This window comes from Bombina bombina, chromosome 1, assembly GCF_027579735.1.
Source record: "Bombina bombina isolate aBomBom1 chromosome 1, aBomBom1.pri, whole genome shotgun sequence".
Lineage (NCBI taxonomy): Eukaryota > Metazoa > Chordata > Amphibia > Anura > Bombinatoridae > Bombina > Bombina bombina.
The window spans coordinates 358,377,012-358,404,807 of record NC_069499.1 but is presented as its reverse complement, the minus strand read 5'-3'; the positions used below and the strand labels follow the sequence as shown (position 1 = coordinate 358,404,807).

The window sequence follows — 27,796 nt, the reverse complement described above, 5'->3', positions numbered from 1 at the left end:
AATTTGGGGTTCAGAAAAGCACAACCATTTGCAATGGCTTCCAGAGGAGCTGGCCCTTCATAGGGAAAACTCAGGCCAACAAACAGCTGCAAAAACAAAACACTTTATTATAGAAGAACAATAAATATTCCAAATATTATTTAAAAGAGAGAAAATCAAACAAAAAATGGAAATGAAATCAACCTCACATTTATGTCCATACCTTTGGATGATATTCCTAAGTAACACACACAGGGTAGGTTTCCCTTTAAGGGGGATGGATAGAAACTCAAAGCCTTAAACTACTTTTCTGGGTGATTATACAATTTCCTGTTAAATACAATTCTTGCATAAAGAGCTGGGATGAAGTATAGTGAGTGCTACTTTGGAAACAGAGCCAAGATAAGGACATTTTGGTAAATGCATTCATTGAATGGTATATGGCAGAATAGGAAAAGTCTCATTAACCAGAAAGAAGAAAGCCAAGATATAATAAAAAACTGATTAAACAAGAACAATATAGTTTAAAGAAAAACAAGCCAACTTTTGAACAGCGAGTGCGTGTGTTTCTATAACCAAGTTTTTAGCATTCCCAATCCCCGAATGCTACATATTGTTTATAATTGAAGAATCCTTTGGAACTTTTCTTATAATTTCATTTAAAAAATAAAATAAAATTTTTATTGAAAATCCTTTGTTTGTGCCACAACAGATCATTTCAAGCATTATATATCAGCAATCATCATCACATATAAAATGTTTGTCTCTTTCATTTGTCAGAATTGTACATGACCGGGGGTGGAGCCATCTATGGAGACAGCCGGACGTGTTCTTATGAAACTCCTAGCTTTCAGATATAATTACATGATCTAAATTATTCATAAGGGGCTTAAATATTCCCTTTGCTACCTCAGAAAATAAATACTGTCTGCTAGGCAGCTGAGGAGTCTAGAGAGAAGTCAATTGGAGTATGTATTGCTGATCTATCTTCCTAAGCTACGCCACGTGGACTTTCCGGGAGCTACCTACTCCTAACGACACAGCAGTTATGGAGGCCTTAGACTTATGGGAACAGCGCACTCAGCATCTCCTAAAGAGGTACTATCAGAACATGAAGGATGATTTAATGCTCCTAGCTTCTGCCTATACATTACCGATGGAGTGTGTAGCAGCGGACACTGATTTTGTTCAACATAGCAGGTCTTGTGCTATATCCGCGCCCAGGCCACAGGAAGTGATAGACATACCCTCTGGCAGGCTTGCATCACCCTCAAGGTATTATAAGCCGGGGCGAGTGTTGGACTCTCTCCCTGAACTAGCTCTGCCAACAGACATAGAGGCTAATGCGATGGAGCTCAGTGAGGTCCTTGCCGCACAGGATGATATACTGCCTATGCCGATACCAGCCCCTCACGATATCCCAGCTCAGTGTGAAGTTAGTACTCCGCTATATGGGACCAACCTAAGAGGGTCTATGCAATCCAGTTACATACCTGGAGAAGTGGCCTATATTTTGAGTGCTGACAGCCTTAGAGAAGGACCCCAGACATGCACGAGTACAACACAGACTTCTACTATAAGCAGATCAAGTGTCGGTCTCCAGTACTCCCTTGGCGGCATATCAAGCAGCATTCTTAGATCCTCTAGACCGGGCCGTGGGCCGGTTTGGGAGACTGGGGGACTTGTTATTCTACTAGCGGCTACTGCATCACAACGAATTCCCAATGTTCAAGTTCCCCTAGGACTCAGGAATACAGTTGGAGTAGGTTAAAGCCACAGAAGATCCTGCAAGGAGGGGGTGATAACTCCTGGGTATATCTGGGACTCTCCTCCACCTCACTCACAATTACAGATACTCATTACTACTCTTATAGCCATATGGGTCTCTGCTTTAATATTGTGGTTGAATAGATTTACATTTGTTTGATATCCATGTTTATAGTTTATCCTGTTCCTATAACTTATAGCTTAACTTGTATTGCCCTGGAAATCAGACCCTTCATCTGGTGTTCTAAGCATATTTTATCAATATAACTAAGTTTAATGTATGTTCAATAACTTTTCATGTTATATATTGGTATATGTTTAATCTCTCTTGTGTAAATCTATGCTAGAGTATGGGGTATTTGCCACTTGTACTCATTCACTCTTAATGGGGGATTAGAATTGAGAAGTAGTTACTCCCAAAGCTCACCCAGCCAACACAGTCGATAATATCATTGTTGCTATGCACCCTTGTACTCATTATCATTATTGTATGTTAATGTATAGTAACTGTGCTTCATGTATATCTCTCTTAGATTATAATGTACATGTCATATGTACTCACTTCTTTACACCAGGGGACAAGAGTGTAGCGCAAGTTACCTTTATGATGACATATGATCTGAAAGCACTAGTACAGTGGACCTTGGCTCACATTTTAGATTAGATAGTGTACTCCTACAGCACAAAAGTGGGATACATTAACTATACCTTAGACAGATAGACCCAAGTTAATACGTTTAACTACATCTTCCTTTTAGGTCCCAAATAGTTTCTGAGATATAGTTAAATATCAGGTTCGGACTAATAAAGAGGCTCCCTATTGTAGGTGCCTGATCTTGTAACATAGAGCTACTGACCCTCTAAATTTAGCTTTGGAGTTAACATTATTCTTACTTACACTCCACTTGATGCAATGATACCTTCCTGAAAAGCTATTTAAAATCAGTACGGGTCCTATCATATGTCAGTCATCACTAACACCCACTAGCGTCTTAAAACCCTGTTCCCCTGTGATCCATAAAGCACCCTAGAATTTTCATTCGCTGAGAGCTGGCCTCTTCTCTTCCTATTGAGTTACATTCCAAGTAGACAATGATTGTGTTTTGCTACCTACATACAGGAGTTAGCTCCACCCTTAGCATATATTCATGTAGGCCCACTCAGCATACATACAGTATATCAAGATAGCAGGCTAAACACACAGGACTCTGGGCGTTTATAACATTCAGTTTACATATCCTATACTCATCTAGAGACGGTCAAGTTTTGAGTATTTGTTTTATCACCAGTGCTATGACTGTATATCACGCCTAGAGGCACACTGAGCCCGAGTCCTACCCGGACCGAGTCTCTTGACTAGGTAACACATAACGCAACTCTGGGTTAAACAATAATTAGTCTTTCTCCCTGACCTTAGATAACCACCAGTAAAAGTAACCACCCTTTTATACATACTATCTACCCCCCTCCCGCTTCTCTAACTACTCTTCTGCCCTATTATAGAAGGCTCCCCCCCCTTCTTCTTCCCCCTTCTCTTCTCTTTTCCCACCATAACTCGAGCGGCTCTTGCCAGCTGTTCTTTCTCTCTTTTCCTAAACAGTACAGCCCATATGTGGCCGTTACCAAAGCCAACTCCCCACATCTTATTAGCTATAGAATAGACAGTCATGGAGTATCCCCCTATAGATGTGGGGAAAATACCTAAATTTATAGAATATAAAATGAAGTCCTATGTTCTATAGCCCAAACCATTCATTTTTGCCACATCAAGACATGACAAGAGATCTCACCCATACATACTGATCATACTCTGATGACCCCATCTTCTCTTCCATACAACATCACAATATGATATCTGGTTCTATCTTACTTGTGGGCAGCTTTCTATATTGCTGATCAAATTATCTTATTATCTTAACAGTTTTCAATATTAGAATATGGGATTGCTGAGTAGATCTGTAGACCTTGGTTGGTCTTATTAGATAATCTTCATGTAACAACACTGTCTCGCTATGATGCAATTATTGTTTTTGGGCGAAATATGTATATTACTTCTTTTTGAAACTTCAATAAAAAAAAAAAAAAAAAAAAAAAAAAAAATTGTACATGACAATAAGTCTTTCATATTCCTTCCTACTTTCTCATCTTCCAACTCACTGCCATGATGACCAATCCCCATCAGCCCACGCGTGGGTAAGTGGTGTCTGTCGTTGCACTATAAGAATTAAGATAACTCATACAAACTTTTTTAACAAACAAAAAAACTGAAACAAACTTAGTCATTCACATTAAGTGTCTGGATGCCAAGAAGTGGTTGACCTATATTATATTCATATAGTACTGCATAGATCTCAAGTTGCTTTCTTTTTAAACCCTATCTAGTAGTCTAATTGGAGTAATTAAAGCCATCTCTAAGGATCCAATAAAACCATATCTCATTTGTATCTTTTGTACCCAACGACCAAGCTGCACTTTCATACATGTTGTAGGTGTGTTGAATTTTATTTTTAATTTCTAACCATGTTGGCGCACCCACCTTCCAGTATTTGGCTATACATGTTCTTACTACCGTACATAGGATTCTAATGAAGGTATTTATAGGTTTATTATAGTTTTGAACCCGATCATGCAGCAATGCTTGTGCAATGCCAAGGTGTATTTGGTCGTCTAATAAATAGCTAAGCATGGAAGAGAGTGCCCCCCACAAGTTTTGAACCTCTATACAGTCCCATAGCATATGTCGGTAGGTTCTCACTTCCCCACATCCTCTATAGCATAATCTAGAGTTGTTTTGCGACACATGTGAGGTTCTAATTGGCGTTAGATACCATCTAAACATTGTCTTCAGAGTGTTTTCCCTTAAGTCTGCACTTAGCAAATCCTTGGTGGCTGCAGTGAAAACCCAATACCATGTGTCTGAGTCTAAAGTTATTTCTATATCTGTTTCCCACTTAAGCATTAATGTGTTTTTGGCCTTGGAACTCAGTTTTTGGATGTCCAGGTATAATCTAGAAATTGTGTGTTTCGGTCTGGCCTGTGAGCCGCAGATACCCTCCAGTGTCGACTTATTTTTAAGTATTGCCTTTCTGAGGAATGCACGCAGAGACGAGGTCAACTGTAGATAAAGGTACCAGTGGACTTTTGTAGGAGAAATCTCTCCTGAATTTGGGAGTAAGTCATTACTCTGTTCTGTATTAGTAAATCTGCTACCTGGTACAATCCTTTGTTCTCCCATTTAGTAATAATTACTTTATTTAAAGGGATAGTATAGTCAAAATTAAACTTTCATGATTCAGATTGAACCTGCAATTTTAAGCAACTTTCTAGTTTACTCCTATTATCAAATTTTCTTTGTTCTCTTGGTATCTATTTTAAAAAGCTAAAATGTAAGCTTAGAAGCCGGCCCATATTTGGTTCAGCACCTGGGTAGCACTTGCTGATTGGTGTCTAAATGTAGCCATCAAATCAGCAAGCGCAACCCATGTGCTGAACCAAAAATGGGCTGGCTCCTAAGCTTATTTTCCATCTTTTTAAAATAAAGATACCAAAAGAATGAAGATATTTTGATAATGGGAGTAAATTAGAAAGTTGCTTAAAATTGCATACTCTGGGGGGGGAGCCAACAGCCGAGGCAGGCAGATGCATAACTATTGAGCTCCTAGGCCTCGATTTAAAATCCCTAACTAGTTTATAACTCAAGGGTCTTCGGTCTAAGAAGCATTATGGAGCTGCATCGAGGTCTAATAACTCCTCTGGGAGAGAATCATCTCACTGAGCGCGGCAAGATCCGTAGGCCTTCCACCACTACTACTGGCTCAAAGCCATATAAGACGAAATCTGAAACTACTCTCAAAACGGAGGAAGATCATGACCTACTACTAGCCATGCTACAAGATTTTGACTGAGAGATGGCCAATTGTTTTTCTGATTTATCAGATACCTTAAAATCAATATCGAGAGGAGTGACCAACAGCACATTAATTAACAAGGACCCCGGAGATATGCAGCTGGAATTACCTCTGGAATGCCTGCCAATGACACTACTAGAACAACCCTTACTACCTAACATAGAGTTACAAGAAAAAGTATGTGAACCCTTTGGAATGATATGGATTTCTGCACAAATTGGTCATAAAATGTGATCTGATCATCATCATCTAAGTCACAACAATAGACAATCACAGTCTGCTTAAACTAATAACACACAAAGAATGAAATGTTGCCATGTTTCTATTGAACACACCATGTAAACATTCACAGTGCAGGTGGAAAAAGTATGTGAACCCTTGGATTTAATAACTGGTTGAACCTCCTTTGGCAGCAATAACTTCAACCAAACGTTTCCTGTAGTTGCAGATCAGACGTGCACAATGGTCAGGAGAAATTCTTGACCATTTCTCTTTACAGGACTGTTTCAGTTCCGCAATATTCTTGGGATGTCTGGTGTGAATCGCTTTCTTGAGGTCATGCCACAGCATCTCAATCGGGTTGAGGTCAGGACTCTGACTGGGCCACTTCAGAAGGCGTATTTTCTTCTGTTTAAGCCATTCTGTTGATTTACTTCTACGCTTTGGGTCATTGTCCTGTTGCAACACCCATCTTCTGCTGAGCTTCAGCTGGTAGACAGATGGCCTTAAGTTCTCCTGCAAAATGTCTTGATAAACTTGGGAATTCATTTTTCCTTCGATGATAGCAATTCGTCCAGGCCCTGATGCAGCAAAGCAGCCCCAAACCATGATGCCCCCACCACCATACTTCACAGTTGGGATGAGGTTTTGATGTTGGTGTGCTGTACCTCTTTTCGCCACACATAGTGTTGTGTGTTTCTTCCAAACAACTCAACTTTTGTTTCATCTGTCCACAGAATATTTTGCCAGTACTGCTGTGGAACATCCAGGTGCTCTTGTGCAAACTGTAAACGTGCAGCAATGTTTTGTTTGGACAGAAGTGGCTTCCTCTGTGGTTTCCTCCCATGAAATCCATTCTTGTTTAGTGTTTTACATATTGTAGATTCGCTAACAGGGATGTTAGCATTTGCCAGTGACTTTTGTAAGTCTTTAGCTGACACTCTAGGATTCTTCTTCACCTCATTGAGCAGTCTGCGCTGTGCTCTTGCAGTCATCTTTACAGGACGGCCACTTCTAGGGAGAGTAGCAGCAGTGCTGAACTTTCTCCATTTATAGACAATTTGTCTTACCGTGGACTGATGAACAGCAAGGCTTTTAGAGATACTTTTACAACCCTTTCCAGCTTTATGCAAGTCAACAATTCTTAATCGTAGGTCTTCTGAGAGCTCTTTTGTGCGAGGCATCATTCACATCAGGCAATGCTTCTTGTGAAAAGCAAACCCAGAACTAGTGTGTGTTTTTTATAGGGCAGGGCAGCTGTAACCAACACCTCCAATCTCATCTCATTGATTGGACTCCAGTTGGCTGACATCTCACTCCAATTAGCTCTTGGAGATGTCATTAGTCTAGGGGTTCACATACTTTTTCCACCTGCACTGTAAATGTTTACATGGTGTGTTCAATAAAAACATGGCAACATTTCTTTCTTTGTGTGTTATTAGTTTAAACAGACTGTGATTTTCTATTGTTGTGACTTAGATGATGATCAGATCACATTTTATGACCAATTTGTGCAGAAATCCATATCATTCCAAAGGGTTCACATACTTTTTCTTGCAACTGTACATAACTATGGCATGGATGTCCCATCCCTGGGCCGATATGTCCCGCTCCTTACTGACCGCACGGCATCTGCAATGTGCATCGCAACTGTGTTGGAGCAGACCTCACAGAATGCGGAGTCCCTTCAGCTGCCCAGGCCCAAACCTTACTACACAGTAGTGGGGACACATTGCTTGCTTCCGGGTTGTGAAGAGTTGATAGACTGGAGCGAAGGAGACCTGGAACTTACATTGCTGTCGCTTCCACGGCACTGGAGGTGGATGCCTCGCAGTCTTCTTATACTGAGCACTGTTTGTGTAGTTGCGGAGCAGATGCCCAATCATACTTACAGTTATTCAGGTGTGGCGACCTTATACCTCAAACCAGCTCTCATGGATCATTATGGGTTGGACATTGCATGTGTTGTGTCCTGTTCACTGAGAAAGTCACAAACGGGTATAGGCTGAACCTTTAATCTATACCTTGATCGGACAGAGCCTGCATTGACATTCCCCTCAACGTTCCCTTTTTGTTTATTATATTAGTACATGTAAGCTGAATAACACCGGCTTTTATGCCCTTTATTCCATATGACAAACTTGTACCGACATCATTGCTGATGTTACATGGCCCTAGAGCTATACTTGATGCCCCCATGTCTTTTTAAAAGTTAGGATTTGCTAGTATTTATGCTCTTCACCTAAACCTTAATGTTCTATTGTTTTATGGTTTAACCTGTTTGACATTACTATTTGTATGTTTTCTACATGATCTTGTAGTCCTTACAAAACTTTATATGAAGATGTGTACCCTAAAATGGCACTTTTTCAGTTTACTTAGGTGCTTAGTCATTACCTTTAACTTCATGCCTCAATGTTTTTTTTGTTATATTAGCTGTTGAGACTTTACTGAGTTGTTGGCGTATTAATACTAATTAAGCATCTGAACGAGCACATGCATCTTGGCTATAGTGTATTACGCATACCCTAGCATACTTAACTCTTGATTGATTACTGCTCTCCCTGTCGTTCCCAACAATTAGTCTGGATCTTAATTTCGATTTCACTTGTTACAAGACTTGAATCCCCAGCAGCCCATGCATTTTAAAATATTGTCACAGGGTCTCCCATTAATAAAACAAGGCAACCATTTTATATATATCAGGAGCTGCTCCTGAGTAGACAATCCACTTGTAACCTGGACTCTGATATAGGGCCCTAGTACCTGTTTGAATTCCCACTTATTACCTTCAGCCTTCTCACTTATTGCTACGATTTCCATGGTCTCTTAAAGAAGCCCCAACTAGTTTAACGCCGGATTATACATTGCCCAAGTCTTCTATTATCCCTCATTTGAGTCAAATCTTCAATGGCTTCAATTTATAGATTACGCCCAGGTGTTGTCTCTGTCACATAAGCGTGATGTCTATGTTTTATAGGTCATGATACCCCTTAAATGTTACATATCTTTGTGTCCTTACTGTTTATACTCAGTGTAATTGCATACAGTGTATGTCTCAGAGAAATATATGTTCACTGCCCTACGTATACCATAATTATGATGCTACTATTCTTATACCCAGAGGCTTTTCATTTACCACTCATCCCCACTCCTTAAGGACAGCAATGTTTGTTAGTATTCCATGACTACACGGTGTCTCTTTAATTACTCCAATCCATATATAAGCTTAGCATTTCATTATGAGACGTTGTCAACTATATCTGTTTCAAATAATATGGGTCTGTATGGATTGTTTGGGTATTTCCTACTACTGTTTCTTTTTAGTTTATTATGTCTTATAACCCTGTTGGTGAGGGCCCATTGTTGTAGGTCTTTCATGAAAGTAAATTGGACACCTTGATTATATATCCTTAAAGGATTACTTTCTGTTATAATTTTTAAGCTAAACAACTAACATATTAAAGTTAATAAACATTAATTAAAACCTACTGACCTATATTTTCTCCAAAACAAAGTTTCATAACGTTCTAAAAGTTATATCTTTTATTCGCCGATGATGTCACATTATCCTGCCCACTATTTTCAGCACTGCATGTTCAAAATACTTAAACCAATAACTTTGTGTTTAAAGCTCCATTTTGAAACCTAGGTATTGTAAACGGATTGGTACAGAGCAAAGGATACCCACGGAGTGGGTTTGGAAAACAATTAAATTTGCAGACAAGATTTCTGATATACGGTAGAGATATGTTAATGAAATGCTATTGATAAAAAGCGTATTTGGGGTAGTTAGTTAGTAACAGGCATAGAAAATATTTACTTACAGTGGCCCTTTAAGTTTATTATTCATAATATAGGCACACCTTTAGGACTTTCATTACATTACGCAGGCACATTTTTAGGAATTTCATTACATTAATCACTACACATGTAGGAATGAGCTACTTCATTTTGTAGGTATGTCATAATTATAAGGAGTACACATGGCTATTTCACTTAACAATATCTTTGCTAGTGCTAGCTCACTGGGGGTATGCCATACCTATACTCTGCTACCCATTTACCTATGTATATATAGACAGTAATACTATGTCAAACTTAGACATCTTTATAAGCATTCTTATCTATCACATTCTACGACTAACAACCCAGGTATAGGCTTAATGTCACATTCTATTATACCTATAGTAACTGCCTAAAGAGAGACGCATATGTGTTAATTAAATTGTTATTGCTGTTATATATTATTGCACTCTAAGTGACGTATGTAATATGTGCTTGTGGATATTTTCTTAAGAAAGGGCCTAAGTGTAGTACTATAAATCCACTCACCACTTGTACTTTATACTATTTATCAGTGAAGTTATATATATTCTTTTCTCTATGCATACCACCAACTCCCTTCCCCATTATCTTAGATACTTCACTGTTTTAATATGGATAGCTCCGCCCCCCCCCTCTTTTTACTACCCTATAATTTAGAGCGGCTCTTTGCCCGCTGACTATCCCCCCTCCCCAATATATATTCATCATAAGGTCCAGGATGGGCCTTCCTAGAGACTACCATATTAGTTTTTGTATTCACGACTATACGACCCACATGTGGTTTGCTCAGTAGTCCCCCAATAAGCTTTCATTATTATAAAATGGAGGATTCAGAAGCTCATGTCACTTGTTATCTCATTCACTAATTTTAATATAAATTGTTCATGTATTTTTTTATGTTTTTGAGTTTAAAATTGCAACACCTGTGACTATTATCAACTGTTGTACTGTTTGAAAATCCTCAATGAAAAACTATTTAAAAAAAAATAAAATAAAAAAAAAATGGCATACTTTATCTGAATCATGAACGTTTAATTTTGACTACACTGTCCCTTTAATCAACTATTGTTATGGAAAAACTGTAGTGCACTTTATATAATGTGCATATACACAGTGTTTTGACAGATTCAGAACTGAATTAATACAATGCAGCAAATGTATAATTAGGAATGGTCAAAATGTAGTGGTTAATTAGTGAACTTCTATTTTTTGTAACTACAAAACAGCTTAAAAAATTACCAACTGAATTAGACATATTATATATCATCTTTTCTTTAATGTCATTGTTTTCACACAGTCCCTTATGTTTCTTGCATCTTACTTCTTTCAGCAAAGAGAAAACAAAGCGGAAGGATTGACAGTAACCTTGCTGAAAGGCTTGGAAAAGCTATCTACATAAAAGCGCTTTGATGAAATGCAAACTCTTTCAGGGTTCTCACGTAACAGTCTTCCATGTATGAGAGGAAAAAAGGAAGTATTTACTGGTTTTATTACACATTTAATAAAGTACTTGGAAAGTAAGTACAGTTTTTAGAGGGGTACCATGAGAAGATAAGTACACTATGACTCTAGATACCATGGCTGCACCTTCAATACAGATCATTCAGTTTAATAGTGTGATCCATGCCATTAAAATCAGTGGGAGGCAGCAAATGTCAGTCACATAGATATCATCCATGTCCTAAGAGTGAAATGAGAAATGTACAAGGAAACTTCAACCAGCTCAAATGTAATTAGATCATCAAGGCTGGAAGCCTTCTGTAGGATTTATGGAAGAAGTATATTTTAAATAAGACAGATTTTTACCTTATAAAAAAGAAACATGATAATGAAGTAAAAATATGCAGTTTAAAATCTGTTTAAATCTTCCTGCCTCACTCATAAAAATAAATTGTATATAATTCTTCCAAAATTCTAACATTACTGTTTAATTATTTGATTATTACTACATTAGTGGCTTAGAATTGCATGTTATTTGGACTTTACTTTGTCTATTTAACTAGAAGATAAATAAAAGTCCCCTTGTATTTGTGTCTTGGAAGTGGGAGTAATTAATGTACAAACACCACTTCTCTAGTAACATATTTAAATTAACCAACATTAATATCATAAAATTTACTTTCAATGTCAATACCAGGGTTCAATCTTTATAAATTATGTTGCATTGGTTTGTATATAGCTGATCCAAACATTTAGGAACAGCTAAATATAACTTAGCTGAAAATCGAACTGCTAAAGCAGGGCTCAACAAACTTGGGTGCCAGGGTGACTATGGCCCCTAAAATTGGTCCTAGCACATGGATCTGTGATACCTAAATATACAGTTTTTTCTTCTAGATCCCTAATGGGAAATACAATTACAAGCATGCTGTGTGGCCAGAGAAGAGTAGTGGTTAAAGAGCAGCACCTGTGGAGAGTGTATGCTTTATGGGTTTCTCTTACTAGGGAGGCATGAGGAGGGTGTCACAGGTGCAGTGAGTGTCAGTGTAGGGACATTCATCTGCTGCTGTGTGACTGCCACTAACTGAAACACCAGAGGAACTGTAAATACATGAATCACTAGTCATAACCTGAAAACAAAGGTTATTTAGCAGTGACTTGACTGCCTTTTGTTACTGGTTACATCAATGATGCAAAAAGTAAATTGATTTCATCTTGATTAATCTTTGTTCTGGGTAATCAAGGAGTTTAAAGGACATGAAAGTTAAAATGATATATTTTTCGGATAGAGCACACACTTTTAAGAGATTTCTAAATTAGTTTATTTCTATTATAAATGTATTTTGCTTTCTTGGTAAAAACATGCATAGGTAGGCTCTAGAGCAGCAATTGTTATTGGCAGCTAAGCACACATCCCTCTGATCATTGGCACATCAGAAATGTTCCGCTAGCTTTCCTGCTCTGGATCAGACTTAAGCTATGTGTTTAACCTCTTTGCAGGGGTCTGGCATTTAACTATATGCATACAACAGTACAATAATATTTATCAAATGTTTTACCAGGAAAATATACATTGAGATTTCTCTCATTTTCAAGGATGTCCTGGCATTTGCCAGCAGTACATTACATATAGCTACATAGCTATGCACAGATACAAGGTCTTTTTTCCCCCCAAGATTTTTATTGAGCTATAAATATACAAATGGGATATCATGAGAATACACAAAAACAAAATGTATGCTTACCTGATAAATTTCTTTCTTACGGACATGGAGAGTCCACAACGTCATTCCAATTACTAGTGGGAATATCACTCCTGGCCAGCAGGAGGCGACAAAGAGCATCACAGCAAAGCTGTTAGGTGTCACTCCCCTACCCATAATCCCCAGTCATTCGACCGAAGGGAAATGGAAAAAGGAATAACAGAAAAGGTGTAGAGATGCCTGAGGTTTAGTAAAAAATAACTGTCTAACTAAGGGTGAGGTCGAGGACTCTCCATGTCGGGAAAGAAAGAAATTTATCAGGTAAGCATAAATTTTGTTTTCTTTCCTAAGACATGGAGAGTCCACAACGTCATTCCAATTACTAGTGGGAACCAATACCCAAAGCTAGAGGACACAGAATGAATAGGGAGGGAGAACAAGACAGGCAGACCTAAACAGAAGGCACCACCGCTTGAAGAACCTTTCTCAAAAAAAAAGGCCTCAGCTGAGGCAAAATATCAAATTTGGAAAAAGTATGCACATTCTTAAAATTGTCCGAATGGTTCCATTTTGAATTTTTTCTCAAAATTTTTAAGTCCAGAATTGGCCTGAAAGTTCCTTCTTTTTTTGGGAACTACAAACAGGTTTGAGTAAAAACCCAGTCCTCGCTCTGCTGTCGGAACTGGGTGTATCACTCCCATTATTAAAAGGTCCTGTACGCAAAGTAAGAATGCCTGTCTCCTTATCTGTCTAAAGATAAGTGAGCCATGTGGAACCTTCCCCTTGGGGAAAGGTCTTTGAACTCTAGAAGGTACCCCTGAGAGACAATTTCTAGTGCCAAGGGGTCCGGAACATCTCTTGCCCAAGCCTGAGCAAAGAGAGAAGTCTGCCCCCTACTAGATCCGGTCCCGGATCGGGGGCTACCCTTTCATGCTGTCTTGGCAGCAGCAGCAGGCTTCTTGGCCTGTTTACCCTTGTTCCAGCCCTGCAAAGGTTTCCATATTGGCTTGGGCTGGTAAGCTTTACCCTCTTGCTTAGTAGCTGTAGAGGTTGAAGCAGGTCCGTTCCTGAAGTTGCGAAAGGAACGAAAATTGGCCTTGTTTTTTAGCCTTGAAGGCTCTACCTTGTGGAAGGGCATGGCCCTTTCCCAGTGATATCTGAAATAATCTCTTTCAACTCTGGCCCGAATAGGGTCTTACCCTTGAAAGGAATATTAAGCAATTTTGTTTTGGACGACACATAAGCCGACCATGATTTTAGCCAAAGCGCTCTGCGCTCCACGATGGCAAAACCAGAATTTTTCGCCGCTAGTTTAGCTACTTGCAAAACGGCATCTGTGATGAAAGAATTAGCCAGCTTTAGGGCGTGAATTCTATCCATGACTTCGACATAAGCAGTCCCCATCTGGAACGAGTTTTCCAGATCCTCAAACTAAAAGCCACTGCAGTAGTTACAGGAATAATGCAGGAAATTGGTCGAAGAAGGAAACCTCTACTTTGGGGACCCTCTGCCACGCGTCCCTTCTAGGGTCAACAATTGGGAACATTTTCTAAAATATAGGAGGGGGAACAAAAGGTACACCTGGCTTCTCCCACTCCTTAGACACGATATCCGCCATCTTAGGTATCTGAAACTCATCAGTGTGTACTGGGACCTCTAGGAACTTGTCCATTTTACACAATTTTTCTGGGATCCCCAAAGGATCACAATCATCAAGTGCAGCTAGAACCTCCGTAAGTAGGGCGCAGAGGTGTTCTAGCTTAAATTTAAATGTTATAGTATCAGGCTCTGCCTGCTGAGAAACTTTTCCTGTCAGAAATTTCTCCCTCAGACAGGCCCTCCCTCACCGCCAAGTCAGATTGATGTGAGGGCACTACAGATAAATTATCCTCTGCGTCTGCTTGCTCATTGTCTGTGTTTAAAACTGAGCAATCGCGCTTCCTAGGAAAAGCTGGCAGTTTGGATAAAAAATGCTAATTGTTGCATAGTAATCGCAATTGGTGCGCTAGATATACTGGGCATCGCCTGCGCGGGCATAGCTGGTGTTGACACAGAAGGAGACGAAAGCAAGCTATCTTCACTACCTTCAGCTAAAGAATCATATTGGGCTATATTTTTAAGTGTGATTGTATTGTCCTTAAGCTGTTTGGACGCTATGGCACACTTCACACATAAATTTAATGGGGGAACCACCTTGGCCTTTGGACATACAGAACATAGGCTATCTGAAGATTCAGACATGTTTGATAGACAAACAGAACTACAATGCAATAAAAATTATTTTTGACAAAAACGTTACTGTCTCTTTAAATAATAAAAGTGCACACATTATTATTGAAACATCAAAAAACCATGAAAGAAACATCCGATTTTAATGAAATTTTCACCACAGAGCCTTAATGCTTTGAAAGATTGCACACAAATTTTCAGACCAATTAACCCCTTAATGCCCAAACTGGAGCTAATAACAGTTATTAACCAGTTAACACACTACAGTACTAGCCACAACTTCTCCTGTAGCCATTTACCTTCCTTAGGGATTATTTTAGTAGGAAATAAGCCTCTCTGGAGTCTTTTGTGATGCCCCACATGAAGCTGCATGGATTGCCTAGGCAAAAACAACTGCACAATTTAGGCCTGAAAATGAGGCCTCCTCCCTCTTCATTCCAGAGTGGAGGGGCCTTTCTAACTAAATTTAGGTGTCCAAATAAGTGCCAGGCCGAAATTTTAACCCCAAAAGTGTTTTAAAATCTGAAAAAACACCTTATTTATAGAGAAAAACATGCTAAAAAAGCTATCGATTTTAAAGCCCACAATAGTGTCAACCAGCATAGAGCCCTAAATATAAGCCATCATTTTATACAGAGTCTAAGAAAAAATGGCTTACCTATCCCAGAGGGAATTTCTGACAGTCTTCTAGCATTACATGGTCTTGTTAGAAATATGACTGATCATACCTGATGCAGTTAAGCCTGCAAACTGTTCCCCCCAACTGATGTGCTCTGGTTTCAACAGTCCTGCGTGGGAACAGCAATGGATTTTAGTTACTGGTGCTAAAATCATACTCCTCTTTTAACAGAAATCTTCTTCACTTTCTGTTGTAGAGTAAATAGTACAAATCAGCACTATTTTAAAATAAACTCTTGATAGAAGAAATAAAAATCTACAACTAACACCACATACTCTTTACCACCCCCGTGGAGATGCTACTTGTTCAGAGCGGCAAAGAGAATGACTGGGGGGCGGAGCCAGAGGGGGAGCTATATGGACAGCTCTGCTGTGTGCTCTCTTTGCCACTTCCTGTAGGGAATGAGAATATCCCACAAGTAAGGATGAAGCCGTGGACCGGATACACCAATGTAGGAGAAAGTTATATATTTTATTCGCCGATGATGTCACGTTATCCTGCCCACTATTTTCAGCACTGCATGTTCAAAATACTTAAACCAATAACTTTGTGTTTAAAGCGCCATTTTGAAACCTAGGTATTGTAAACGGATTGGTACAGAGCAAATGATACCCACGGAGTGGGTTTGGAAAACAATTAAATTTGCAGACAAGATTTCTGATATACGGTAGAGATATGTTAATGAAATGCTATTGATAAAAAGCGTATTTGGGGTAGTTAGTAACAGGCATAGAAAATATTTACTTACAGTGGCCCTTTAATTTCATCTTGGATCTCCTCCAATGGAGTCTCTACTAGAATTGATTCAGAAAAGGCATCGCACCAATAAGATGCAGCACTTGCTACTGTGGCAATACACACTGCAGGTTGCCATTGAAGACCCTGATGAACATACATCTTTATCAAATAAGCCTCCAGCTTCTTATCCATGGGATCCTTAAAGGAGCAGCTATCCTGTATAGGGGTCGTAGTTCTCTTAGCCAGAGTAGAAATAGCCCCTTCTACTTTAGGCACAATGCACCATGAATCTTTAATGGAGTCAGCAACAGGAAACCTCTTTTTAAAGATGGGAAGAAAGGTATCCCTGGCTTCTCCCATTCCTGTGAAATAATCTCCGTCACACGGTCAGGAACAGGAAACACTTCCACAGAGGAAGGAACATCATAGTATTTGTTAAGCTTACTAGATTTTCTAGGGTTGACCATAGCAGAAGAGTCGGAGTCATCCAAAATAGACAATACCACCTTTAACAGTACACAAAGGTGCTCTAGCTTAAACCTGAAGTTTACTTCTTCAGCATCAGACAAAGGATTTATATACTGTCAGAATCTGAGATTTCACCCTCAGAAGCTACCGAGGTAACCTCCTCCTACTGAAAAATGTTTAGTTTTCCCTTTTGCGTTTCCCCAACAAAGGAAAAGCGGATAATGCCACAGATGATACCTGAGCAGCAAAATCTGCAGACAAAAACTCCTCCAGGAGGCTGAGAGGAGCTGCAGGGCACTGTATGTGACGCCATTGAGGCTTGGGACATTAGAGGAGAAAGCTGCCTGAACAGCATTATCCTGAGACAGACTCAGAAACAAAAAGTTTGTCTTTACATTTCAAAGTCCTTTCTTAAAAAGAGGAACAAAATTATATAGGTGAAACCATTTGGGCCTCAAGAAACAAAGATTTGTCCAAAGGAACAGACTCCTGCTCCATGTCTGTAACTTAAGTAATTCCCAGAGAAATTGGAATGACAAAAGGATATTAAAAATTTTGAAATTGCTAATATCACTTTAAATTACTCAGAGTGATTTGCGCTCAAAACGTACCCCTAATCAGGACCTCCACACCTCAGCAGACTGAGGTGCCCTACTTGCCCCTCCGGAGTACCACCAATGTAGACAGAAATAGACTAGCCGATGTTACAGATTAACAGACTCAGCCAATGCCGCTCCAAATTTCTTTGAGAGCGGAAGGGAGGAGTCACGTGGCTGAATAAGAAAATGCATTAAGTAAAAGTGTGCACTGCAGCCGTTAGACAAAAAATTAAACTGACACACACAGACTAATTTTCCAGCCACTTAAAGTAATCCTATCGTACTCACTCCACAAGTGAAATAAAAACATAAAAATGAGCCCCAGAAATAAGGTTAACTATAACGCAGAGAAATCTTCTTAAGTGCAAGTCTCCAGTACCTAGAAGACAAAAGCACCTGCTATCTAGCTGTCCAGCAGGAAGACAGCTCACAAGGCGTGAAAGGACACTTACTCTTTACAGAGACCTGTAGAAAAAAGAAAAAATAGAGTAACTAACTCTGGCTTTCTATAACTAGGGCAGCAAAATGTTAGGAAACAAAGTAAGCACCAACTCACACTTCCTAACTGCTTAAAAGCTACCACTACTCTACTGAAGAGATTGACATGGACTCAGCTAAACCCAAATCCTTGCTTGCAGGGTAAAGTACCCAAAAAACATAAATTATGCTTACCTGATAATTTAATTTACATCTGTACGAGGAGAGTCCACGGCTTCATTCATAACTTGTGGGAAATACAGAACCTGGCCACCAGGAGGAGGCAAAGGCACCCCAGCCAAAGGCTTAAAATACCTCCCCCACTCCCCCAGTCATTCTGCCGAGGGATCAAGGAACAATAGGAGAAATATCAGGGTATAAATGGTGCCAGAAGAAAAACAAAAGAAATTTAGGTCCGTCCAACTGAGAATCGGGCGGGAGCCGTGAACTCTCCTCGTGCAGATGGAAATTAAATTATCAGGTAAGCATAATTTATGTTTTCAATCTTAATACGAGGAGAGTCCACGTCTTCATTAATTACTTGTGGGGAAAAAATACCCAAGCTCTAGAGGACACTGAATGAAACGGGTGGGTAAAAGGAGAAGCGGACCCTATTCTGAGGGCACCACAGCTCGCAAAACCTTTCTCCCAAAAGCTGCTTCAGCCGAAGCAAACACATCAAATTTGTAAAACTTTGAAAAAGGTAAGCAAGGAGGACCAGGTAGCCGCCTTACAAATCTGCTCCATAGAGGCCTCATTCTTGAAGGCCCAAGAAGAAGTCTAGTTGAGTGAGCCGTAAACCTCTGAGGAGGCTTATGTCCCGCTGTCTCATATGCCAAGCGAATCATGCACCTCAGCCAAAGAGATAGGGAAGTGGAAGAAGCCTTTTGCGCTTCCCCGAATAGACAACAAACAAAGCTGAAGTCTGTGTGAAATCCATTGTAGCATGAAGATAGAATTTCAAAGCTCTAACCACATCCAAATTATGAAGTAACCGTTCCTTCGAAGAAAAAGGGTTAGGACAATGAAGGAACTACAATCTCCTGATTGATTTTGTGATCAGTCACAACATTAGGGAGAAATCAACATTAGGGAGAAATCCCAGTGCAAAGGACAGCCGTATCAGCATGAAAAACCTGGTAAAGAGGCTCACATTGCAAGGCTGCCAACTCAGAGACTCTGCGTGCCAAAGCAATAGCCAGTAGAAAAAGAACCATCCAAGACAGTATCTTAATGTCAAGAGAATGCATAGTCTCAAACGGAGCCCTCTGCAAAACCTAGAACAAGATTCAAACTCCAAGGAGGAGCAGAATATCTAAATACAGGAGCCTGAACAAAAGACTGTATATCAGGAAGCTCAGCGAGCTTCTTGTGTAACAACACCGATAGAACCGAAATCTGTCCCTTTAAGGAACTGGCGGCAAGTCCCTTCTCCAAACCGTCCTGGAGAAAGGAAAGAATCCTGGATACCCTGACCTTATGCCAGAAATATCCACGAGTCTCACAAAAGAGTAAGTAGGTCCTCCGCACCTTATGATAGATGAGTCGGGTGACCGGCTTCCTGGCTTGAATGAGAATATCAATCACACTCTCAGAAAACCCTCTCCTGGCTAAGACTAAGCATTTAATCTCCACGCAGTCAGCCTCAGGGAATCTAGATTTTGATGCACAAAGGGGCCCTGAACCAGCAGATCCCTGCGACAGGGCAACCTTCAAGGAGGAGACGATGACATCCCCACCAGATCTGCAAACCACATCCTCCGCGGCCGTGACGGAGCAATCAGAATAGTTGATGCTTGCTCCTGCTTGATGAAGGCCACTACTCGAGGTAGAAGTGGTAATGGTGGAAATATGTAGACTAGGTTAAATCCCCAAGGTACTGCTAAGGCATCTATCAGTTCTGCCTGGGTATCCCTGGACCGCGACCCGTATTTGGGTAGCTTGGAGTTGAGTCTGGACGCCGTGAGATCTATTTCCAGAGTCCCCATCTGTTGCAAATCTCTGCAAACACCTCAGGGTGAAGAGACAATTCCCCCGGATGAAACTATTGTCTGCTGAGAAAATCCGCTTCCCAGTTGTCCACACCCAGGACGAGCAGTTGTGGGTCTCTGCTCATTCCAGAATCGGAGATACCGCCCTCATGGCTAGGGAGTTTCTTGTTCCCCCCTGATAGTTGATATAAGCCACCGAGGTAATGTTGTCCGATTGGATTCTGATGAACTGGGACGAACCCAGGAGGGGCCAAGCCTTCAAAGCGTTGAAGATCGCTCAAAGTTCCAGGATGTTGATTGGAAGTAGTGACTCCTGATTCCACCTGCCCTGTGCGTTCCTGGCACCCCAAACAGCTCCCCAACCTGAGAGGCTCGCATCCGTAGTTACAATCTCCCAAGATGGTCTTAGGAAAGATGTCCCCTGGGACAGCTGATCTGGACGGAGCCACCAAGAGAGGGATTCCCTCGATCTGTTGTCCAGAGAGATCTGTTGGGATAGATCCGAGTGATCGCTGTTCCATTGCCTCAACATGCACAACTGAAGAGGTTGGCGATGGAACCTGGCGAATGGAATGACAACTATACTATATACCATGAGCCCAATTACCTCCATACACCGGGCTACTGATGGCCTTGAGGAGGTTTGAAGGGCAAGACAGCTGGAGGCAATTCTGCAATTTCTCTGGTCTGTCAGGAATATCTTCATGGATATGGAGTCTATTATAGTGCCCAGGAATTCCACTCTGGTACTGGGAACCAGAGAACTCTTTCCTGAGTTTATCTTCCATCCATGAGATTGCAGAAGAAGTAGAAGAGCTCTTGAATGGTCCTCTGCCAGCCGGCAGGACGGAGCCTGGACCAGGATGTCGTCCAGATAAGGTGCTACTGCAATACCTCTGGATCTCACCACCAAGAGCAGAACTCCCAGAAACTTCGTAAAGAGTCTTGGAGCAGTAGCCAGACCGAAGGTAAGGTAAGCTTCCTTCAAGTCTATCATAGTCATGAACTGACCCTCTTGAACTAAGGGCAGAATAGACTTTATCGTCTCCATCTTGAACGATGGGACCGACAGAAACCGACAGAAACTTGTTTAAGCACTTTAGATCCAGAATCGGGCGAAACGTACCCTCCTTCTTTGGGACCAGGAAAAGGTTTAAATAGTACCCTAGACCTCTTTCTGCTAGAGGTACCAGTACAATTACTCCCAGAGAGGAGAGATCCCTCACGCACTCTAGAATAGCATCTAGTTTCTCTGGTCTTGACGATAGATTTGACAAGAGGAATCTGCCCCTGGGGGAGTGAGTTTTGAAACCTATCCTGTAACCTTGGGCAATAACCTCCAGAACCCAGGGATCCTGCACGTCTCTCCTCCAAGCCTCCATGAAAAGATAGTCTGCCCACTACGAGATCCAGAGACGGATCGGGGGCCGCCCCTTCATGCCGATTTTGTCTCAGCGGGCTTCTTGTTCTGCTTGGCTTTATTCCAAGACTGAGATGGTTTCCAAGATCCCTTGGACTGCTCGGGCTTCGCGGCAGGCTGCTGTTGTTGGGACTTGTCCGAATTAGGACCCTTAGGTTTATTCTTCTTATCCTGCGGTAGAAAGACACCCTTGGCCCCTGTGACCATGGATATGATAGAGTCCAAGCCAGGACCGAAAAGAACCTTTCCCTTAAAAGGAAGGGAAACTAATGTAGATTTGGATGTCATGTCAGCAGACCACAAATTCAACCACAGGGCCCTCCGGGGGAGAACAGAAAAGCCTGATGTTTTGGCATTCAAGCAAATAATCTGCATATTTGCATCACAGATAAACAAATTAGCTAATCTTCAGGGCCTTAATTCTTTCCTGTATCTTATCGAGGGAAGTCTCTACCTCAATCATCTCTGACAGAGAGTCACACCAATAGTTAGCGGCTCCCGCCACTGCAGGGACCGCCGCCGAAGATTGAAATATGAACCCCGTGTGCTGAAACATCTTTCTTAACAGGGTCTCTAATTTCTTATCCATGAGTTTCTTAAACGACAAACTATTCTCGAGTGGGATAGTGGTGCGCTTAGCGAGCGTGGAAAAAGCTCCATCCACCTTAGGGACAGATCACCACAGGAAATGGGAACAATTTCTTAAAACAAAGAAGAAGGGGGGAAAGAGGAACCAAGTCTCTCCCATTCGTTCTTTATAATATTCGCCATCTTTACAGGAACCAGGAAAGTCTTGGGCACCACCCTGTCCTCATAAACCTTATCAACTTCGTTTCCGGAACCTCTAGAGTGGCCAACACCTCTTAATAGAAAGCGTAAGTGTTCTATCCTAAACCTAAAGTCTGGTTCCTCCGCAGCCGGAGGTTTAGAGGCCGCAAATTCCGACCCAGAGAAGGAGTCCTCTGCATCAGCGGATAATCTAGTCTCAGATAGCTCCAACGGAGTAGATGATCCCAGGTAAAGCACTGAAGGCCGCAGACACCGCTGTTTGCAACTGATCAGCAACATCTGGCGGCCACAGGGCCCCTCCCGCAGGAGGATTAGTAGTGCACTGGGGAGCTGCATGATTAAACAGAGATGATTGTATGGAACGCACCTCGTGGGACGGAGACCATTCAGAGGTGGACGGCTCATTGGTATTAAACATTTTGTTCTTTTTTAAATATCACTATTTTATCAAGGCATGTGGAACATAGTTGAACAGGCGGATATACCGAACCCTCCTCACAATAAACACAGGCATTAGATTTAGGCAAAGAGGGAGTACCCTCAAAAGTCCTCCATAACTCGCACTTTTAATATGGACAAAATAAATGGCACCTTTATACTCCCAATGGCCGGGGCACTCACCACCTCCTATGACCCAGGCCCACAGAGAAACCGATTTTTTCTCCTGCAAAAAGGAAGAGAATGAGGCCACACCCGGTCACATGGAGTGCCATGCAGGACAGCTCCTGCAGCCGAGAAAAAGCACGCCAAACTAAACAGGCTACGCAGTAATCAAAATGAAGGAAAACATGACTTTTCACACATTGCCAGAACCACATCTCACACGTGTCGCAGCAAAAACAAAAAAATCAATCATGTATACATCCCCCCCCCTGTTCAATAATCACCTTCTGGAGATATTAACCATTAATTCTATACAGATAAAATGAGTCACACTGTGACACTGTATTCTTGCGTTATTACAGGTATAAAAAAATGAAATGATCTTACCAGAATCTATGCCGTGGAACAGGAACACAGCCTCTCAAGTTTGACAGTGTTGTAGCATCGCTCCTGACATGGACTTAAAGGGCCACTGTAAGTAAATATTTTCTATGCCTGTTACTAACTAACTACCCCAAATACGCTTTTTATCAATAGCATTTCATTAACATCTCTCTACCGTATATCAGAAATCTTGTCTGCAAATGTAATTGTTTTCCAAACCCACTCCGTGGGTATCCTTTGCTCTGTACCAATCCGTTTACAATACCTAGGTTTCAAAATGGCGCTTTAAACACAAAGTTATTGGTTTAAGTATTTTGAACACGCAGTGCTGAAAATAGTGGGCAGGATAACGTGACATCATCAGCGAATAAAAGATATACCTTTTAGAACGTTATGAAACTTCGTTTTGGAGAAAATATAGGTTAGTAGGTTTTAATTAATGTTTATTAACTTTAATATGTTAGTTGTTTAGCTTAAAAATTATAACAGAAAGTAATCCTTTAAGTGATAGAAAGCAGGCAGTGAAACTCGTCAACATTGATTGCTTTAGGAGCTGTTAATACGAGTCTAGATGGTTTCTCAGAAAGACTCTCCCTGCATCTCCAGACCCTAATATTCGTTAATGCTCTCCCTGAGAGGCTGACAAGTCTACTTAAAACTCCAGTCCCATTCCGAAGAGTACTACCCTCCATAACTACTCAGAATCTTCCGACACTTCTCTGTCATCCTCCTGTGATGAATGGCAAAGAATGACTGGGGGATGAGGGGAGTGGGAGAGGAATTTAAGCCTTTGGCTGGGGTGTCTTTGCCTCCTCCTGGTGGCCAGGTTATGTATTTCCCACAAGTAATGAATGAAGCCGTGGACTCTCCTCGTATTAAGATGGAAAAGGAATAATTTTACTAAACTTCACCTCCTCCATTGACAGAGGCAAAGACTGGGGATAATGGGTAGGGGAGTGACACTTAACCGCTTTGCTGTGGTGCTCTTTGCCTCCTCCTGCTGGCCAGAAGTGATATTCCCACTAGTATATTAGAATGACGTTGTGGACTCTCCAAGTCTTAGGAAAGAAAATAGTATATCACATATCAGATGTGAGTTTAACATGGACTAATATTCTGTACAAATATAGAGGAGACAATGTGTAGATTTCTAATCCCAGGTGTGGAGTAGGTTAGAAAGTCCATCCTTTTATCTCATGGTTATTAGTTCAAAGCTCAGTTTTTTCTTTTTTTTCTTTCATTAGTTAACGTTTGTAATAACATGTATCAGAGACTTCAAACATCAATAACGTTTTTTTAACAAACACCTTAAGCAATCGTCTAAACAAGTAATTTAAGTGAATGGTATGTTGTGTATGCTTGGTATGTTTCATTTGTAGAAATTGCACGTGTAGGAAAAAGGAGGAAAAGATAGGAGGCGGGTATAAAGGAGAGAGAAAGAGGAAAAAAAAGGAAATTTATGCTTACCTGATAAATTGATTTCTTCTACGATACGACGAGTCCACAGGTTCATCCTTTACTTGTGGGATATTATCCTCCTGCTAACAGGAAGTGGCAAAGAGCACCACAGCAGAGCAGTCTATATAGCTCCTCCCTTGACTCCACCCCCAGTCATTCGACCGAAGGTATAGGAAGAAAAAGGAGAAACTAAAAGGTGCAGAGGTGACTGAAGTTTTAAACACAAAAATATAATCTGTCTTAAATTGACAGTGAGGGCCGTGGACTCGTGGTATCGTAGAAGAAATCAATTTATCAGGTAAGCATAAATTTTATTTTCTTCTACTAGATACGACGAGTCCACAGATTCATCCTTTACTTGTGGGATACAATACCAAAGCTACAGGACACGGATGAACGGGAGGGACAAGACAGATACCTAAACAGAAGGCACCACTGCTTGAAGAACTTTTCTCCCAAAAATAGCCTCAGAAGAAGCAAAAGTATCAAATTTGTAAAATTTGGAAAAAGGTATGAAGGGAGGACCAAGTCGCAGCCTTACAAATCTGTTCAACAGAAGGATCGTTTTTAAAAGCCCATGTGGAAGCCACCGCTCTAGTAGAATGAGCTGTAATTTTTTCAGGAGGCTGCTGTCCAGCAGTCTCGTATGCCAAACGAATGATGCTTTTCAGCCAAAAAGAAAGAGGTAGCCGTAGCTTTTTGACCCCTACGCTTTCCAGAATAGACAACAAATAGAGAAGATGTTTGACGGAAATCCTTGGTCGCTTGTAAGTAAAACTTCAAGGCACAAACCATGTCCAAGTTATGTAACAGACGCTCCTTCTTAGAAGAAGGACTAGGACATAGAGAAGGAACAACAATTTCCTGATTAATATTCTTATTTGAAACAACCTTAGGAAGGAATCCAGGTTTAGTGTGCAAAACCACCTTATCAGAATGGAATATAAGATAAGGCGAGTCGCAGAAAAGGCGAGAGCAGAAAGCTCAGAAACTCTTCAAGCAGAAGAGATAGCAACTAAAAACAGAACTTTCCAAGATAGAAGTTTAATATCTATGGAATGCATGGGTTCAAACGGAACCCCTTGAAGAACATTTAGAACTAAATTCAAACTCCATGGCGGAGCAACCGGTTTAAACACAGGCTTGATTCTAACTAAAGCCTGACAAAATGACTGAACGTCTGGGACATCTGCCAGACGCTTGTGTAGTAAGATTGACAAAGCAGAAATCTGTCCTTTTAAGGAACTAGCTGATAATCCCTTCTCCAATCCATCTTGGAGAAAGGACAAAATCCTAGGAATCCTGATCTTACTCCATGAGTAGCCCTTGGATTCGCACCAATAAAGATATTTACGCCATATCGTATGGTAAATTTTCCTAGTGACAGGCTTTCGAGCCTGAATCAAGGTATCTATGACCGACTCGGAGAATCCCCGCTTAGATAAAATCAAGCGTTCAATCTCCATGCAGTCAGTTGCAGAGAAATTAGATTTGGATGTTGGAACGGACCTTGAATGAGAAGGTGCTGTCTCAGTGGCAGTTTCCACGATGGCAGAGATGACATTTCCACCAGATCTGCATACCAAGTCCTGCATGGCCACGCAGGCGCTATCAAGATTACCGAAGCCCTCTCCTGTTTGATTTTTGCAATCAGATGAGGTAGGAGAGGAAAAGGAGGAAACACATAAGCCAGGTTGAACGACCAAGGTACTGCTAGAGCATCTATCAGTACTGCTTGAGGATCCCTTGATCTGGACCAGTAACAAGGAAGTTTGGCATTCTGACGAGATGCCATCAGATCCAATTCCGGTGTGCCCCATTGATGGATCAATGCCGCAAACACCTCCGGATGGAGCTCCCACTCCCCCGGATGAAAAGTCTGACGACTTAGAAAATCTGCTTCCCAGTTCTCCACTCCTGGGATATATATTGCTGATAGATGGCAAGAGTGAGTCTCTGCCCATCAAATTATTTTGGAAACCTCTATCATCGCTAGAGAACTCTTTGTTACCCTTTGAAAACTGATATATGCTACAGTCGTGATATTGTCCGACTGGAATCTTATGAATTTGGCCGAAGCCAGCTGAGGCCACGCTTGAAGCACGGTGAATATTGCTCTCAGTTCTAGAATATTTATTGGTAGTAGGGACTCCTCCTGAGTCCAAAGACCCTGAGCCTCCAGGGAATTCCAGACTGCACCCCAGCCCAAGAGGCTGGCGTCTGTCATCACTATGACCCATGCTGGCCTGCGGAAGCACATTCCCTGGGACAGATGATCCTGTGACAATCACCAATGAAGAGAGTCTCTGGTCTCTAGATCCAGATTTATTTGAGGAGATAAATCCGCATAATCCCCATTCCACTGTCTGAGCATGCACAGCTGCAGTGGTCTGAGATGCAAGCGAGCAAACCGAACTATGTCCATTGCCGCTACCATTAACCCAATGACCTCCATACACTGCGCCACTGATGGCCGAGGAATGGAATGAAGTGCTCGGCAAGTAGTTAAGATCTTTGATTTTCTGACCTCCGTCAGAAAAATGTTCATGTCTACAGAGTCTATCAGAGTTCCTAGGAATGGAACTCTTGTCAGAGGAACTAGTGAACTCTTTTTTTATGTTCACCTTCCACCCGTGAGTTCTTAGAAAAGCCAACACGATGTCCATGTGAGATTTAGCTAGATGGTAAGTTGACGCCTGAATCAAAATATCGTCCAGATAGGGTGCCACTTCTATGCCCAGCGGCTTCTTAGAACCGCCAGAAGGGACCCTAGCACCTTTGTGAAGATTCTGGGAGCTGTGGCCAACCTGAAAGGAAGGGCCACAAACTGGTAATGTTTGTCCAGGAAGGCGAACAAGAGGAACTGGTGATGATCTTTGTGGATAGGAATGTGAAGATACGCATCCTTCAAATCCACTGTGATCATATATTGACCCTCCTGGATCATTGGTAAAATTGTTTGTATGGTCTCCATCTTGAATTTGTTTAGACTTTTGAGATCTAAAATTGGTCTGAAGGTTCCCTCTTTTTTGGGAACCACAAACAGATTTGAGTAAAACCCCTGCCCTTGTTCTAATTTTGGAACTGGGCAGATTACACCCATGGTATATAGGTCTT

At 41.1% G+C, this 27,796-nt stretch overlaps 1 protein-coding gene across 1 annotated transcript in view; it reads right to left on the bottom strand.

The window, feature by feature from the left end:
• The window catches only part of MGAT5 (alpha-1,6-mannosylglycoprotein 6-beta-N-acetylglucosaminyltransferase), a 653,341-nt gene that overhangs the window by 79,365 nt on the left and 546,180 nt on the right, over nucleotides 1-27,796 (bottom strand). Inside the window, exon 14 of the mRNA XM_053712510.1 lies at nucleotides 1-86. This exon is cut by the window's left edge and continues 61 nt beyond it. Within this exon, the coding sequence (XP_053568485.1) occupies nucleotides 1-86 (86 nt within the window). The remainder of the gene's footprint in view (nucleotides 87-27,796) is intronic.